The sequence below is a fragment of the Octodon degus genome, unplaced genomic scaffold (genome assembly GCF_000260255.1).
Source record: "Octodon degus isolate 3935 unplaced genomic scaffold, OctDeg1.0 scaffold00027, whole genome shotgun sequence".
NCBI classification, from domain to species: Eukaryota; Metazoa; Chordata; class Mammalia; order Rodentia; family Octodontidae; genus Octodon; species Octodon degus.
In genome coordinates, this window is record NW_004524603.1 from 6,530,811 (window position 1) to 6,543,347 (window position 12,537).

At 47.6% G+C, this 12,537-nt stretch overlaps 1 protein-coding gene across 1 annotated transcript in view; it reads left to right on the forward strand.

Moving 5' to 3' along the window:
- Znf777 (zinc finger protein 777) overlaps positions 1–12,537 on the forward strand; it is a 26,320-nt gene that overhangs the window by 11,665 nt on the left and 2,118 nt on the right. Inside the window, exon 4 of the mRNA XM_004629010.2 lies at positions 8,900–9,151. Coding sequence (XP_004629067.1) covers positions 8,900–9,151 — 252 coding nt within the window. The remainder of the gene's footprint in view (positions 1–8,899; positions 9,152–12,537) is intronic.

Genomic DNA, 12,537 nt, shown 5'->3' on the forward strand with positions numbered 1-12,537 from the left:
AGCACCACATGCCAGCCAGCCCCGCCCCCTGGTGGGCTGAGCTGGCCACACACACACACACACACACACACACACACAAATAAATAAAATTTTAATAAAAAAAAGAAAAAAGAAAAAGAGAAAGAGAGAGGCCACTGAGATAACTTAGCAGCCTGAGCACCTGCCTAGGCAAGCGCAAGGCCCCCGGTTTGGTCCTCAGTACCACGTGCCATGCAGGCCCCACCCTGGGCATGCTGAGCAGGCTGGGCGAGGTCGCACACCCTGTAATCCCTGTGCTGGGGAGGCTGAAACTGGAGGAGCACTACGAGTCTGGGCTGCGTAGTGAGGCCCTGTACCAATTATTTTTTCAAAAAAAATAATTTTTTTTTGAAAAGAACTCTCAGAAATTAAAAAACAGCTGAGTGGTATAATGACACACCTGTTAGTTACCTAGAGGCTACACAGTGAGACCCTGTCTCAAAAAAGAAAAAAATTCTAGAATACCTTGATAACTTGAGGGCAGTGCTAGAAATGAGGTTGACCATGTATCTCAGTAAATAAAGCTAAAAAAACGAAGAAAGAATAAAAAAACGCAGGGATGGAAGTCCAGCACCCAGGTTATAGCAGGATACAAGAAGAACTGAGCCTGGGACAAGACCAGTCCACAGGGTGATTCTGGAAAGTTCCCTCAGGCTGAGTGCCTGGACAGTGGACACAGCTGACGTGCACTCTGGACCCTTTGCAGCAGAGCTCAGGCATGAGGACAAAGGTGCCCTGCAGCATCCAGACAGGAAAGACAGGTTCACACCGAGAAGGGGCTCCTGGGTGGCTTCAGGCTTCACCCACAGCACAGGCTAGGAGATGGCGCAGTGGCTGCACAGTTCTCAGGAAAAATATTTTCACACCTAGCATTCTCTATCCAGCCAGTAGTCTTAATTAAATGAAGGTGGGGGTCTGTGGTAGACCTGAACTGCCACCACTTGGGAGGCTGAGGCAGGGGACCTTGGAGCCCGGTGAAGGAAAAAGGGGGTGGTTGGGAGAGGGATGGATGGGTTGGGGACCGGGCAGGAGGTCTAACAGGAATCCTGGCAGACCATTAGGTTCCAAAAACATCTCTTTATGTAGGGAAATCAATAAGTAAATCACTCTTGTGATTGCCGGGCAAGGGAGAGTTTGGAGCTGAGTTTGTTATAATTAATAGCAAGCTAAGCAAAATAAAAACTGCAGTGGCCCCTCACTTACACCGAGGTTCCGTTCTAGACACCCCTGCGATAAGTGAAGGTCAGCAAAGTAGCGACATTGTATTTATATTAATATATATAAAGGCTTTATAAGGCCTTCCCACACTCTTACAAACCTTTCTCACACTTTTAGAACACATCTAATGTTTTAACCATTTTCTAAACTCGTAAACCTACATACTTTTAACAACATATATATGTTGTGTGGTACTACAAAACCCTACGACCTAGCAAAAGCTGTGTGATAGGGGCCCGGGAGGTGGCTCAGTGGAATAAGTGCTTCCCTGGCAAGCTCAATGGCCTGAGTTCAATCCCTGGTTCCGCAAAAAAAAAAAAAAAAAAAAGCTGTGTGATAAATGATTTAGGTTAATATTTTTGGAAAACCCGTGTAACAGTCTGCAGAAGTCTAACCATGAAGGAGCGAGGGACTGCTGTATTAGCTCTCAGGAAAGCAAAAAAGTTTCCAGGCATAGAAGAGCAGCGCATGCGTCCTTGTACACAGCACTGGCGTGATGTAGTGGTGTGCGTACCGTGTGAGTGACTGCACAGGGAAACTTGGTTGGCCGGTGGGGATTCGGAGGAGACAGCCCTGACTCCTGCCTCATGAAAGCTCAGAGGCAGCCCCGGCATGACGGTTCTCGCCGGTCATCTCAGCACATTTTGAGGCTAAGGCAGGAAGATTGCAAGTTGGAGCCCAGCCTGGCAATTTAGTGACTTAGTAAGACCTTGTCTCAAACTTTTACAGTTTTATAAAAAGTTTCTAAGGGTATAGCTCAGTGCAGAGGCCCTGGACTCAATCCCCAGTACCTCAAAAAAAAAAAAAAAAAAAATTAATAACTTTATGATGGAAAACTCAAGGAGTGGAAATATAGGTGTGTTTCAGGAGGCAGGAAAGTAAATAGCAAAAATCAAGGGAAGAGGCGAAAGCCATTGCCCCTGGGGAGCTGGAAAGGAAAGATAAAGGAGGACCTTTTAGTCAGCACAGGGGGTGGGGGTGTTAGGCACGACTTCCTGTCTCAGCCATCCTCCTGCCCGAGCCTCCTGAGTTCTGGGATCAACAGGTGCCACCATGCCTGGCTACAAGGACATTTGAAAAGCAAGTTTGTAGAATTGCTCCACACAAGCATGTGCACATGTGTAACTGCCACACGGAGACCATGGCCACGGGAGGCTGAAAGGTTGCACCAGCCCTTATTTCTTAGCTTTGAGCAGATGCAGACGGTGTGGTCTTTGTGTCAGTAAGAAAAAGATGAAGAGCAACTGTCCCTCATAATCCTCAGAAGTCAACAGTTTCTCCTTCCAGGTTGGTGTGTCCTTACACACCCTGATTATGTGAGTGATACAGAAATACTTGCTCACTGAAAGACTCAAAGAGCAAAAAGTACATAAAAATATATTTTAAAACTCAGCCAGACATGGTGGCACATACCTGTAATCTCAGCACTTAGGAGGTTGAGGCAGGAGGTTCATTGAGAGTTCAAGACCAGCCTGGGCTACATAGTGATCTCAAGGCCAGCCTGAACTACGTAGTGAGGCCCTGTGTCAAAAAGGCCAAAAAAAATGCTCAAATAATATAGAAGTATGTTGTTTGGCATTTTGCATTTTCAGCAACATGTCTGACTCTTTGCATGTGAAAATACATAAATTGAGCTTGTTCTGCTTAATAACAGACATTCTGTGCATTGATTTTATAAGTTATTAAAATTTTCCTGGGTGACATAGGCTGCTCTGCCTTCCCTCCTATGTCTACCTGGTTGGGGCGTGAAAAGGCAGAAAGCATGGAGGCCCTAGCAAAGGGAGACCCGCACTGGATCCACAGCAGCCTACCGGGGCCCGGCCGGGCGGGGAGCACACAGGTGCCGGCAGAGCAGAGGGCCCAGGGAGGGCCTGCAGGGTGGGGCAGCTGTGGAGTCTGCAGCCTGACCACTAGAGGTCCTCACCTCCCACTACCAGAACCAGCCAGTGGTACTGCCTGCTGTGGCCTTCCTACCACGGAGCCCATCTCTGAGGTCAGAGCTCACCTTTTGGGGCACACATCTGGAAGTTCCCCATCCCTGAGATCTGGGTGGCTGATTCTGCTGCAAAGTTACGTTGCTCACAGGATTTTGCTTTCAACAAAATTTCAAGGGAACGTGGTCAAGTTTTCAAGTATTCACCTAACAGGTTGTTAAGAATAATTTTTAGGGGGGGCTGGGGAGGTAGATCAGTTGAATAAGTGCTTCCCTGGCAAGCACAAGGGCCTGAGTTCAGTCCCTGGCTCCACAAAGAAAGAAAAGAAGAAGAATTTTTATTGTCTTTTTTCTAATAAGAATAGCTTTGCCAGGTGTTGTTGGGAGACTCAGGCAAGAGGATCATGAGTTTAGGGCCAGCCTGAACTGTGAAAACCTGCCTCAAAAAGACAAAAACAAAGAAAAAACAAAGATTCCTTATAAGATTGCTTTAGTTTTTGGAGGCTTTTTGTTTCGTTTTGTTTTTTATGTATTTGGTTGTTGCAGAGTCTCACTATGCAGCTTGGACACATGGTGATCCTCCTGCTTTCAGCCTCCCCAGCGCCGGGATTACAGGCTGGGGTTACAGGCATGTGCCACCAGGCCTGGACTCTGTCACTGGCTCAGCCTGCCCTGGGGAGGGGGCTGGCATGGCACGTGGTACAGGGGATCAAACCACGGTCCCTGTGCTTGCCTAAGTGGGCGCTTTAGTCCACTGAGCTATCTCACCAGCCCTGGAGTTTTTTGTTTCTTTCTTTTTAAGATACTTTTTTTGGGCTGGGGAGATGGCTCAGTAGAATAAGCACTTCATTGGCAAGCGCAAGGTCCTGAGTTCAAACCACGGTTCTGAAAAAAAACCTTTTTTTCCTACTGGATAGTGCCATGGATTGAATCCAGACCCTTTTACATGCCAGGAAAGTGACACTGAGCCACACCCTCAGCATAAGAATAGTTTTGGATGATCATTAACCCTGTGATTTGAGTTTCATGTAATGATTCAGGATAAATTCAGAGGGTCCTTCAGCCCATGAACATATTGATAAAGTAAAAAGCAGAATAGCACTGATTCTGAACTCCATCTCCTTGTGTAGTAGGAATATATGTTCATTCTCAGCTAGGCAAACTAATTGGAGAAAAACTCCTGTCCATCCTTTCAATAGACTCATCTCCTAAAGTTTCTTGTTTTCTTTCTTGGGTGGTTGCTTGTCACTCTGTAGTTCAGCCAAGAAGCAGGTGAGCACCTAGAGTCTGTGCTGATTAGAAATGAAGGCAAGGGCCAGCCAAATAGCTCAGTGGATTAAAATGCCTGCAAGCAGGTGCAGGAGCCAGGAACGATCCCCACGCCTGCCCCATCCCCGGGGTGCACTGAGACCAGCAGTTGAGGCTGGGTGTGGTGGCGCGTGCCTGTAATCCCAGCTCTTGAGAGGCTGTAAGTAGGCGGATCACTATGAGTCTGATCTAGTAATGAGACCCTGAACACCCTGTAGACCCTTCCCTAAAATCCAAACAAAGAAAGAAAAAAATGAAGGCAAAATCAAACTTCCACAAACACATTTTTATGAAAGATGAGGTGATCAGCGAAAGGCTTCTAAGCATAAAGATACGTTTTATTCTGTGAGCCAAGTAGAAATGAAAACAGAAGTTTAGCGTGAATCGGGAATGACACAAGAATTCCAGCTTTCAAAGAACTTGTTCATGTAACTTTTATTTATTTATTTATTTATTTATTTATTTTTTGGCGGAACCAGGGATTGAACTCAGGCTCTTGCGCTCACCAGGTCCACTGAGCCATCTCCCCGGCCCTCATGTAACTTTTAAGTGAATGTTGGTAGGCTTTTCATTGCTAGCATTCTGAGATTCCATTAGAGACATGCAGGGATGAAGGAAAAATTTATTTCAAAATACCAGCATTTTCAGTAGTCTGGTAATTACATCTTTCGCATTTACTGATGCATTTCACATATCTATTCAGGAAAGTGCCAAGGGGTGCATAGTTGTGAGAAATGAAGGGAGTAGGCAAGTGAAATATTTTCAGGAATGTTTGGCTGGGCGTGGTCGCACTGGCTTGTAATTCCAGCACTCAGGAGGCTGAGGCAAGAGGATGCTCTTGAGTTCTAGGCCAGCCTGAGCTACATATCAAAGGCTAGCCTGGACTACATAGTAAGTCCCTTTTTCCAAAAATAAAACAAGAATTGTGTGGCCATGTTTGTGGAGGGAACGCAGTGAGTGAGGGTGGGATATGGACTGAAGACCGACGAGAAGAGGGCACCACTCCTGGGGCAGAATTCTAGGAGGACCCAGGCAGGGGTCCACTAAGGAGCCCCACAGGGGACGTAGGTTAAAGGAGTGGGGAGTGGGACTCGGTTTCTGCTGAGATTGGAGACAGGCTGGGCAGTGGCCAGCGGTGCATTTGTGTGGCTGTAGCAACATGCTGGTGCTTGTACTCGGGAGAACGCCTCTGGTTGCTCCACGTTGGACGTGGAGAGCTTGGTGCCGGCACCTGCTGGTCTCTGGCGAGCGCCTGTGCTCACATCACAGATGAGCGTGGAAGAGAAGCAGTGGGCCCCTAGCTGCGTGCGAAGCGAGGCATCGGGCCAGCCGCCCCTTTGTGACCTCCAGCTTCCTCCAGCTCACAGGGCAGAGCTCTAACCTGGTACCTGTGCCTGCAGCGTCTCAGTGCTGTTGCCCTGGGACCAAGCTTCCCAGCACCAGCCTCTGGGGCCCACGCTCCAGCACCCCCAGCACAGCAGGGCAGAGTCGGAGCCTTCCAGCGGAACAGAGGAAGGACAGTGTCTGTGTGGCTGACTCTTGTCTTTTCCTGGAGAACAGCATAGTGTCCAGAGAGCGAAGAGGGAGCTGCCCTCAGTCCTGGGAAGATTGTGCAAGGCTACACCAAGGGCTGGGCCAGCACTCTGGGAAGGTTAGGGCTGCGCTGTGTTCCATCCACTTCTAGTAACTCCACTGGGCTGTCAGGGTGGAATTAAAGATCGCCCAGCCTCACCAAGAACCTATCTCGAGGCCATAGAGCAGTGATGGCGAACCTTTTAGTGCTTTCAATGAAAACAAACAGCCGGTAATGGCACACGTGTGCCATGGTTCACCACTACTCATAGATCGTCCGCCTTCAGCCTGGTAGGTCAGTCTGAGTTCTCAGGGCCAAGATCCGAGTTAGACTGGGAAGGAAGAGACAGAGTAGAAGAGTATGGTGGGGATGAGGCTTCGCAAGGGCAGGGCAATGTCTGTTTCTTGTCTTGCTTTCCTGGTTTCCTTTTTTCCCCAAAAAACATACTCATCCCCTTCTGACATACATGATGGTTTATCATGTGTTGTTTTATGGAATATGTGTGCTTTGTTCATGACACCATACGGTGTATAGTTAGTGCCCAGTGTTGATAATCACTCAGTGAATTATTATGTGTGTGGTTTATTCAGGTATTGTTTCCCCAACTGAAGAGGTGGTTTTCAGCATAGAAGGGAGTCAATGACCCATCTGTCCACACAGAAGAAAATAGCCCCCTGCCTCACACCTCATACGAAATAGAACTAACTTTCAGGAATATTGAAGGCCTAAATACTAAGAAGACATTGAATCTGCTAGATCAGATGAACCATCTAGGACCAGAAGAGGCCTGAGATAAAAAAGAAAAGCCAGGAGCCAGAAAAAAGTGACACAGTTTTGGCAAATCGATAAGACAACATAACTGAAACTGAGTCAGAGCCATACATTTGCAGCTCACAAATCAAATCTTAGAGAACAGTGAGTGAAGGGAAGCACAATCAAGCTTAATTTAATTAACCCTGGGTAGTGGAATTAAAGTACCAGTCAGTTATCACTTCAGATTCGACTGAAGAAAGTGAAAATAAGCAGCATGTCTCTTGCTGGGAGCAGCAAGGGGAAAGGATGGCGTCCTACAGACCGGCAGAAGTAGGCGCCGTCCCCACATTATTGAAATGTGGTCTGATATAACTGCCACCAAATTCAAAAGTATATGGCCTTGTGACTGCAGTCCCACTGCCGGGAATCTCAGGGGAATGAAGCCACTATTTTGTAGTTAGAGACACAGACAAACAGCTGTTCATTGCGGTCAGTGAGCAGGAAGTGGGTGGGCTTCCCTGGAGGAGTGATCGAGTGGGTCACATGTTACCTTCATGACGGAATGTCCACAGTGTCCCAAGAGAAGACAGGGGCATGATGCAGTCTTACTGGAGGGGTTTCTACACGATACTTGGACATAAGGAACATGAGGGGGGTTTCGTTGGACGTCAGTAACAGCCAAGTGAAAATGTAAGTGTGTTACAAAGAACTACAGAATCCTGGAGAAGAGTCCTCTATTGATTAGTGGGTTTTCCTTGAGTGGTCTTAATGGTGAAATGGGAGGAGGAAAGAGAAGGCAGATTGAAAGGAAAGGCCAGGCGTGGTAGCACACACCTGTAATCTCAGCACTGGGAGGCTGAGGCAAGAGGATCACTGTGAATTCGAGACCAACCTTGGCTACCGAGTGAGTTCAAGGCCAGCCTGAACTGCACAGGGAGACCCTGTCTCAAAAAGAAAAAAATCCTGTTTATGTAAAATGGTTCCTAGATGTGTAATTATGTGCATGAAGATAATATATGGAACTGTGAGCAACTTTAAAAACATAAATTTGGGGACCGGGAAGCTGGCTCAGTAGGATAAGCGCTTGACTGGCAAACTCAAGGATCTGAGTTCAATCCCCGGTTCCGCAAGAAAAAAAAAAAACCCATAAATTTGGGGGTGGTAACCCAAGCCGGTGGTCCCAGCACTCAGGAGGCTAAGGCGAGGCTCACTGAGTTTGAGGCCAGCCTGGGCTACAGAGCAAGACTCTTATCTCAAGAAAACAAATTTGAAGGCAGTGTACAATAGAACTCTGCTTAGCTTAAGACATTGCTGCTGCCCAGGTGTTCCTGCTTGTGAGCACAGGCCAGGTAGAGAGCCGGGGAGGGCTCTGTCTGTCCAGCACCTTGGAGGTGGACTGAGGGGCAGGGAAAGTGGCAGGGAGACTGCTGCCCCCTTTTATTCACCTCCAGAGAGTAAGCCAGTGAGAGGGAGGCTGTGGGGGCTCCTGCTGTCTAATGTGGGAAGAGAAAGAAGCGTTTTGTAGAAAATGGTAAGAGCCAGGTGTGGTGGCGCACACCTGTAATCCCAGCACCCAGGAGGCTGAAGCAGGAGGATCCTTGCACATTCAAGGCCAGCCTGGACCACATAGTGAGACCCTATCTCAGAAAACACACACAAAAGAATTGTTTTTAAAATAATTGTGGGGGGGGCTGGTGAGATGGCTCAGTGGTCTAAAGCACCTACTTAGAACAAGCTTGGCAAAGCACAGGGACCGCGGTTCAATCCCCCAGCACCACATGCCAGCCTGCCCGCCCCCTGGTGGGCTGAGCTGGCCACACACACACACACACACACACACACACACATAAATAAATAAATAAATAAATAAATTTTAAAAAATAAAATAATTGTGGGGCTTGAGGAGAATCATCTTTGTGTCTGTCGTAACCTGAGTCCAGTTCGCATTGGTGTCCAAGGCTGTAAGCCTGAATGGTACTGGACACTCGCCCTCAGTTTTGCTTCCTCAGTTTCTGCTGTGAGTGAGCACTGTTAGCTGGGGAAGCCCAGGAGGGCGCAGGACTGACCGCATCTGATTTCTTCCTCCTGTCCCTCAGCGCACGATGGCATCGTGATTAAGATCGAGGTGCAGACCAATGACGAGGGCTCTGAGAGCCTGGAGACACCAGAGCCCCTGATGGGGCAGGTGGAGGAGCACGGCTTGCAGGACTCGGAGCTGGGCGACCCCTGTGGCGAGCAGCCCGACCTGGACATGCAGGAACAGGAGAACGCCCTGGAGGAGTCCACGGAGGGCTCAGGCGAGTTTAGCGAGCTCAAGCAGATGCTGGTGCAGCAGAGAAACTGCGCGGGTAAGTTCCTGCGAAGGGGGCCGCAGAGGTGGGTGCAGGTGGGGAGTGGGTTCCCGCCTCTGCCTCTAGCGAAATCCACCCTGGACTGGGAGAGGAGTTGTGATATAGAGACAGCTCGGGCGAGGACACGGATCTCCTGTCCTTGTCTGTGCGTCCCCTCCTCCAGGCTGGCGAGGTCACAGCAGGGAGCAGCACAGCTAGGACTGCCTGTTCCCACACGGCCTTGACCATCTCAGGTCACACTGGAGCTCAGCTCGCTTGCAGGTCTCCACCTTGGAGAGTGTGGGGTTTGCTTTTTCTTTTTTAGAGAGCATATTTTTAAAATACTAAGCTGCCTTTCTCTGGTTGAATCAAGTGTCATTTTTAAAACCTCAGTGTCATTGGGTGTGGTGACAGCACTTGGAAGTCTGAGCCAAGAGGATCGCGTGATCTGAAAGCCAGACTGAGCTGCAAGGGGAGAATCCTGTCTCAAAACAGAAGACAAATCAAACTTCTCATTGATGCCATTGTTGTTCCCACCTAGGACACCCTTAGGGATCACTTCCTGGTGCTGTGCAGTCCTGGGCAGAGCCCCAGTCAACGTTTGTTTGTTTGTTGTTGTTGTTGTTGTTTTTCTTTTTCTGGTACTGGGATTGAACCCAGGGCTTTCACAGTAAACTACATCCCCAGCCCTTTTTTTAAAATTTTCTATTTTGAAAGAAATGGAAATGTTGCTGAATTGTCCATCCTGGGGTCAGACTTCCATCCTCTTGCCTCTACCTGTCGGAATGCTGGGATTACAGGTGTGTGTCACACCTGGTTCATGACATATCTTTTATTGGTACTTTTTTTTTTGTACTGAGAATTGAACTCAGGATCTTGAGCTATATCCCCAGCCCATGATATAGTTTTTAAAAATACTATCAGACATAACAATTTTTTTTTTTTTTTTTTTTTGGAACCTGAGATTGAACTCAGGCCCTTACGCTTGCCAGGAAAGCGCTTATTCCACTGAGCCATCTCCCCAGCCCCCCATAACAAATATTTTATTCCAGAGTTTTACACTTACATTCATAAATGATTCTGAGGTGTTTTTGTTGTTGTTGTTGTTGTTGTTGTTGTTGTTTTTAGTACCGGGGATTAAACTCAGGACTTTGCCACTGAGCTATATCCCTGGCCCCTGAACTTTTATTTTAATTTGATTTAATTTAATTATATGTTTTGTCTTTTTGAGATAGGGCCTCGTTGTGCAGTTCAGGCTGGCCTTGAGCTCATTTTGTAGCTGAGGCTGGTCTCGAACTTGCAACAATCCTCCTGCCTCAGCCTCTGGAGTGCTGGGATTAAAGGCATGGACCACTATGCCGGGCTCTTCATTAATTTTAGAGAGTATTATTGTAGATTTATCAGATGAAATGGGCAGCTTTTGCTCTTGCTTTATACTCTGGAAACATACATATACACACATAAAATAGAAATTAATTCTTTGAAAATTTGATAGTACTCAGTTGGATTTTTATTTTTGCTTGTATATTTTATTTATATGTGGGTCATTACCCATCATATGTTTGTATTTTTATATTTGGAAATGTGTTCATATCCAGTTATTTAGGTTTTTCAAATTATTACTTTTTTTTTTTAATTTTTATTTGTGTGTGTGTGTGTGTGTGTGTGTGTGTGTGTGTGGCCAGCTCAGCCCACCAGGGGGCAGGGCTGGCTGGCATGTGGTGCTGGGGGATTGAACTGCAGTCCTTGTGCTTTGCTAAGCTTATTCTAAGTAGGTGCTTTAGACCACTGAGCCATCTCACCAGCCCACAAGTTATTACATTGTTTTAAATTTTTTATTTTATCTATAGATAATTGCCCTACAATTCACCTTTCTGCACCTAGTAAGATGTCATGGGTATCCTCCTTAGTCGAGTGATAGAGATCTACTTTCTTAATAAGCAAGTGCATGGTATTAACTTCAGAAGTCTTTAATATGCATATTTTCTTTCACAAAAGAATAGCAGGAAGACAAGGTAAATTCTGAATATAGGTAAGTCACAAGGGTCACATGAAAAACTCAAAGCGTACCTCCATTCTAGAAGCTTGAGAAATTACAAAACAGCCTGTGGAAGGGGAGTCTTGGATTTTAGGGCCAGATATTTCATCTGTACCATTTCATTAAGAAAAGAAAGCAACTTCAGTTCTCAAGAAGAATTTGGGTCTCCTGGCTTTTTTTCCCCGTGTTTCATGCACAGCCGTTTCCTGGATGAATGGCAGCCCCAGGCCTGCGCAGCCCGCCTCCCACTCCTGTGGCCGCAGCACTCAAGGACACCTTGGTCATTTCCTGCAGGAATCTGCCGCCTTGACTCCAAGCACCTTTGTCCCATTTCTGACACCATACTTCACAAGAGCGCTGTGGCCCAGGGGTCACCAGTGACTAAGGAAGGCCATGACCAGCTGACACACACGCTGGCCTCAGTTTTCCTGTCAGTGAGGGAGAGAGGAGATTGTCCCTAGACCACAGCTCTGCAGCAGCTACCATGTACTGGGAAGTGTCGCTTGCTCTGAGCTCCAGTGCTCAGCTGTGAGACACGGATACTTCCTGCTTGACTTAATTCTGAAAGAATGCGACAGGTGTAGCAGTGCTTTAGGAAAGTTCTTGCTGGTAACAGTGATGCAAAAGCAGGCCGTTATCTCACAGGTGGACAAGAAGTGACTTTCTCATGTCACACAAAGTCCTAATTACAGTGGACCTCCCAGCCAGGCATGGTGGTACACTCCTGTCATTCCCGCTGTCTAGCAGACTAAGGCAGAAAGAGGCTCCTAAGTTTGAGCCCAGCCTGGCAATAAAGTGACTTATTGAGAACTTGTCTCTAGTAACAAATAAAGGGCTGTATTAAAGCGCCTGCTCAGGCAGACGCAGGGGCCAGGAGTGCAATCCCCAGGCCTGCCGTGGTGGTACGCACCTATAATCCCAGCACTTGGGTGGCTGTAAACAGGAGGATCACTACGAGTCTGATCTACGCAGTGAGACCCTGTAGACCCTGTCCTAAAATACAAAAAATAAAGGGCTAAGGATGTAACTCAGTTGAAGGCCTTGGGTTTAGTCCCCAGTCCTACAAAAAACAAAAATCTCCCTAATTTTAAGGCATGCCAAATAAGTATAAGGCACCTGAAGAAAACCAAATGGCAGCAGAGGTGCTCCTTTTTTCCTCAGACATTCTTATTCTTGGCCTTGCTGGGCCAAACGGGTTGGGGGGGCGGTACTGGCCTCCGCCACTTGGGCATGTGGGCACTGACACAGGAGCTTGCAGGAAGGTGGGGTGAGCCCACCTGGTGCAAGCTGCCAGGCCGGGTGCGGCAGGTGGCCAAGGATGCACAGGCTGAGACCGGTGCTGGCCTGCTGGAGGCCCGGGGGGGGG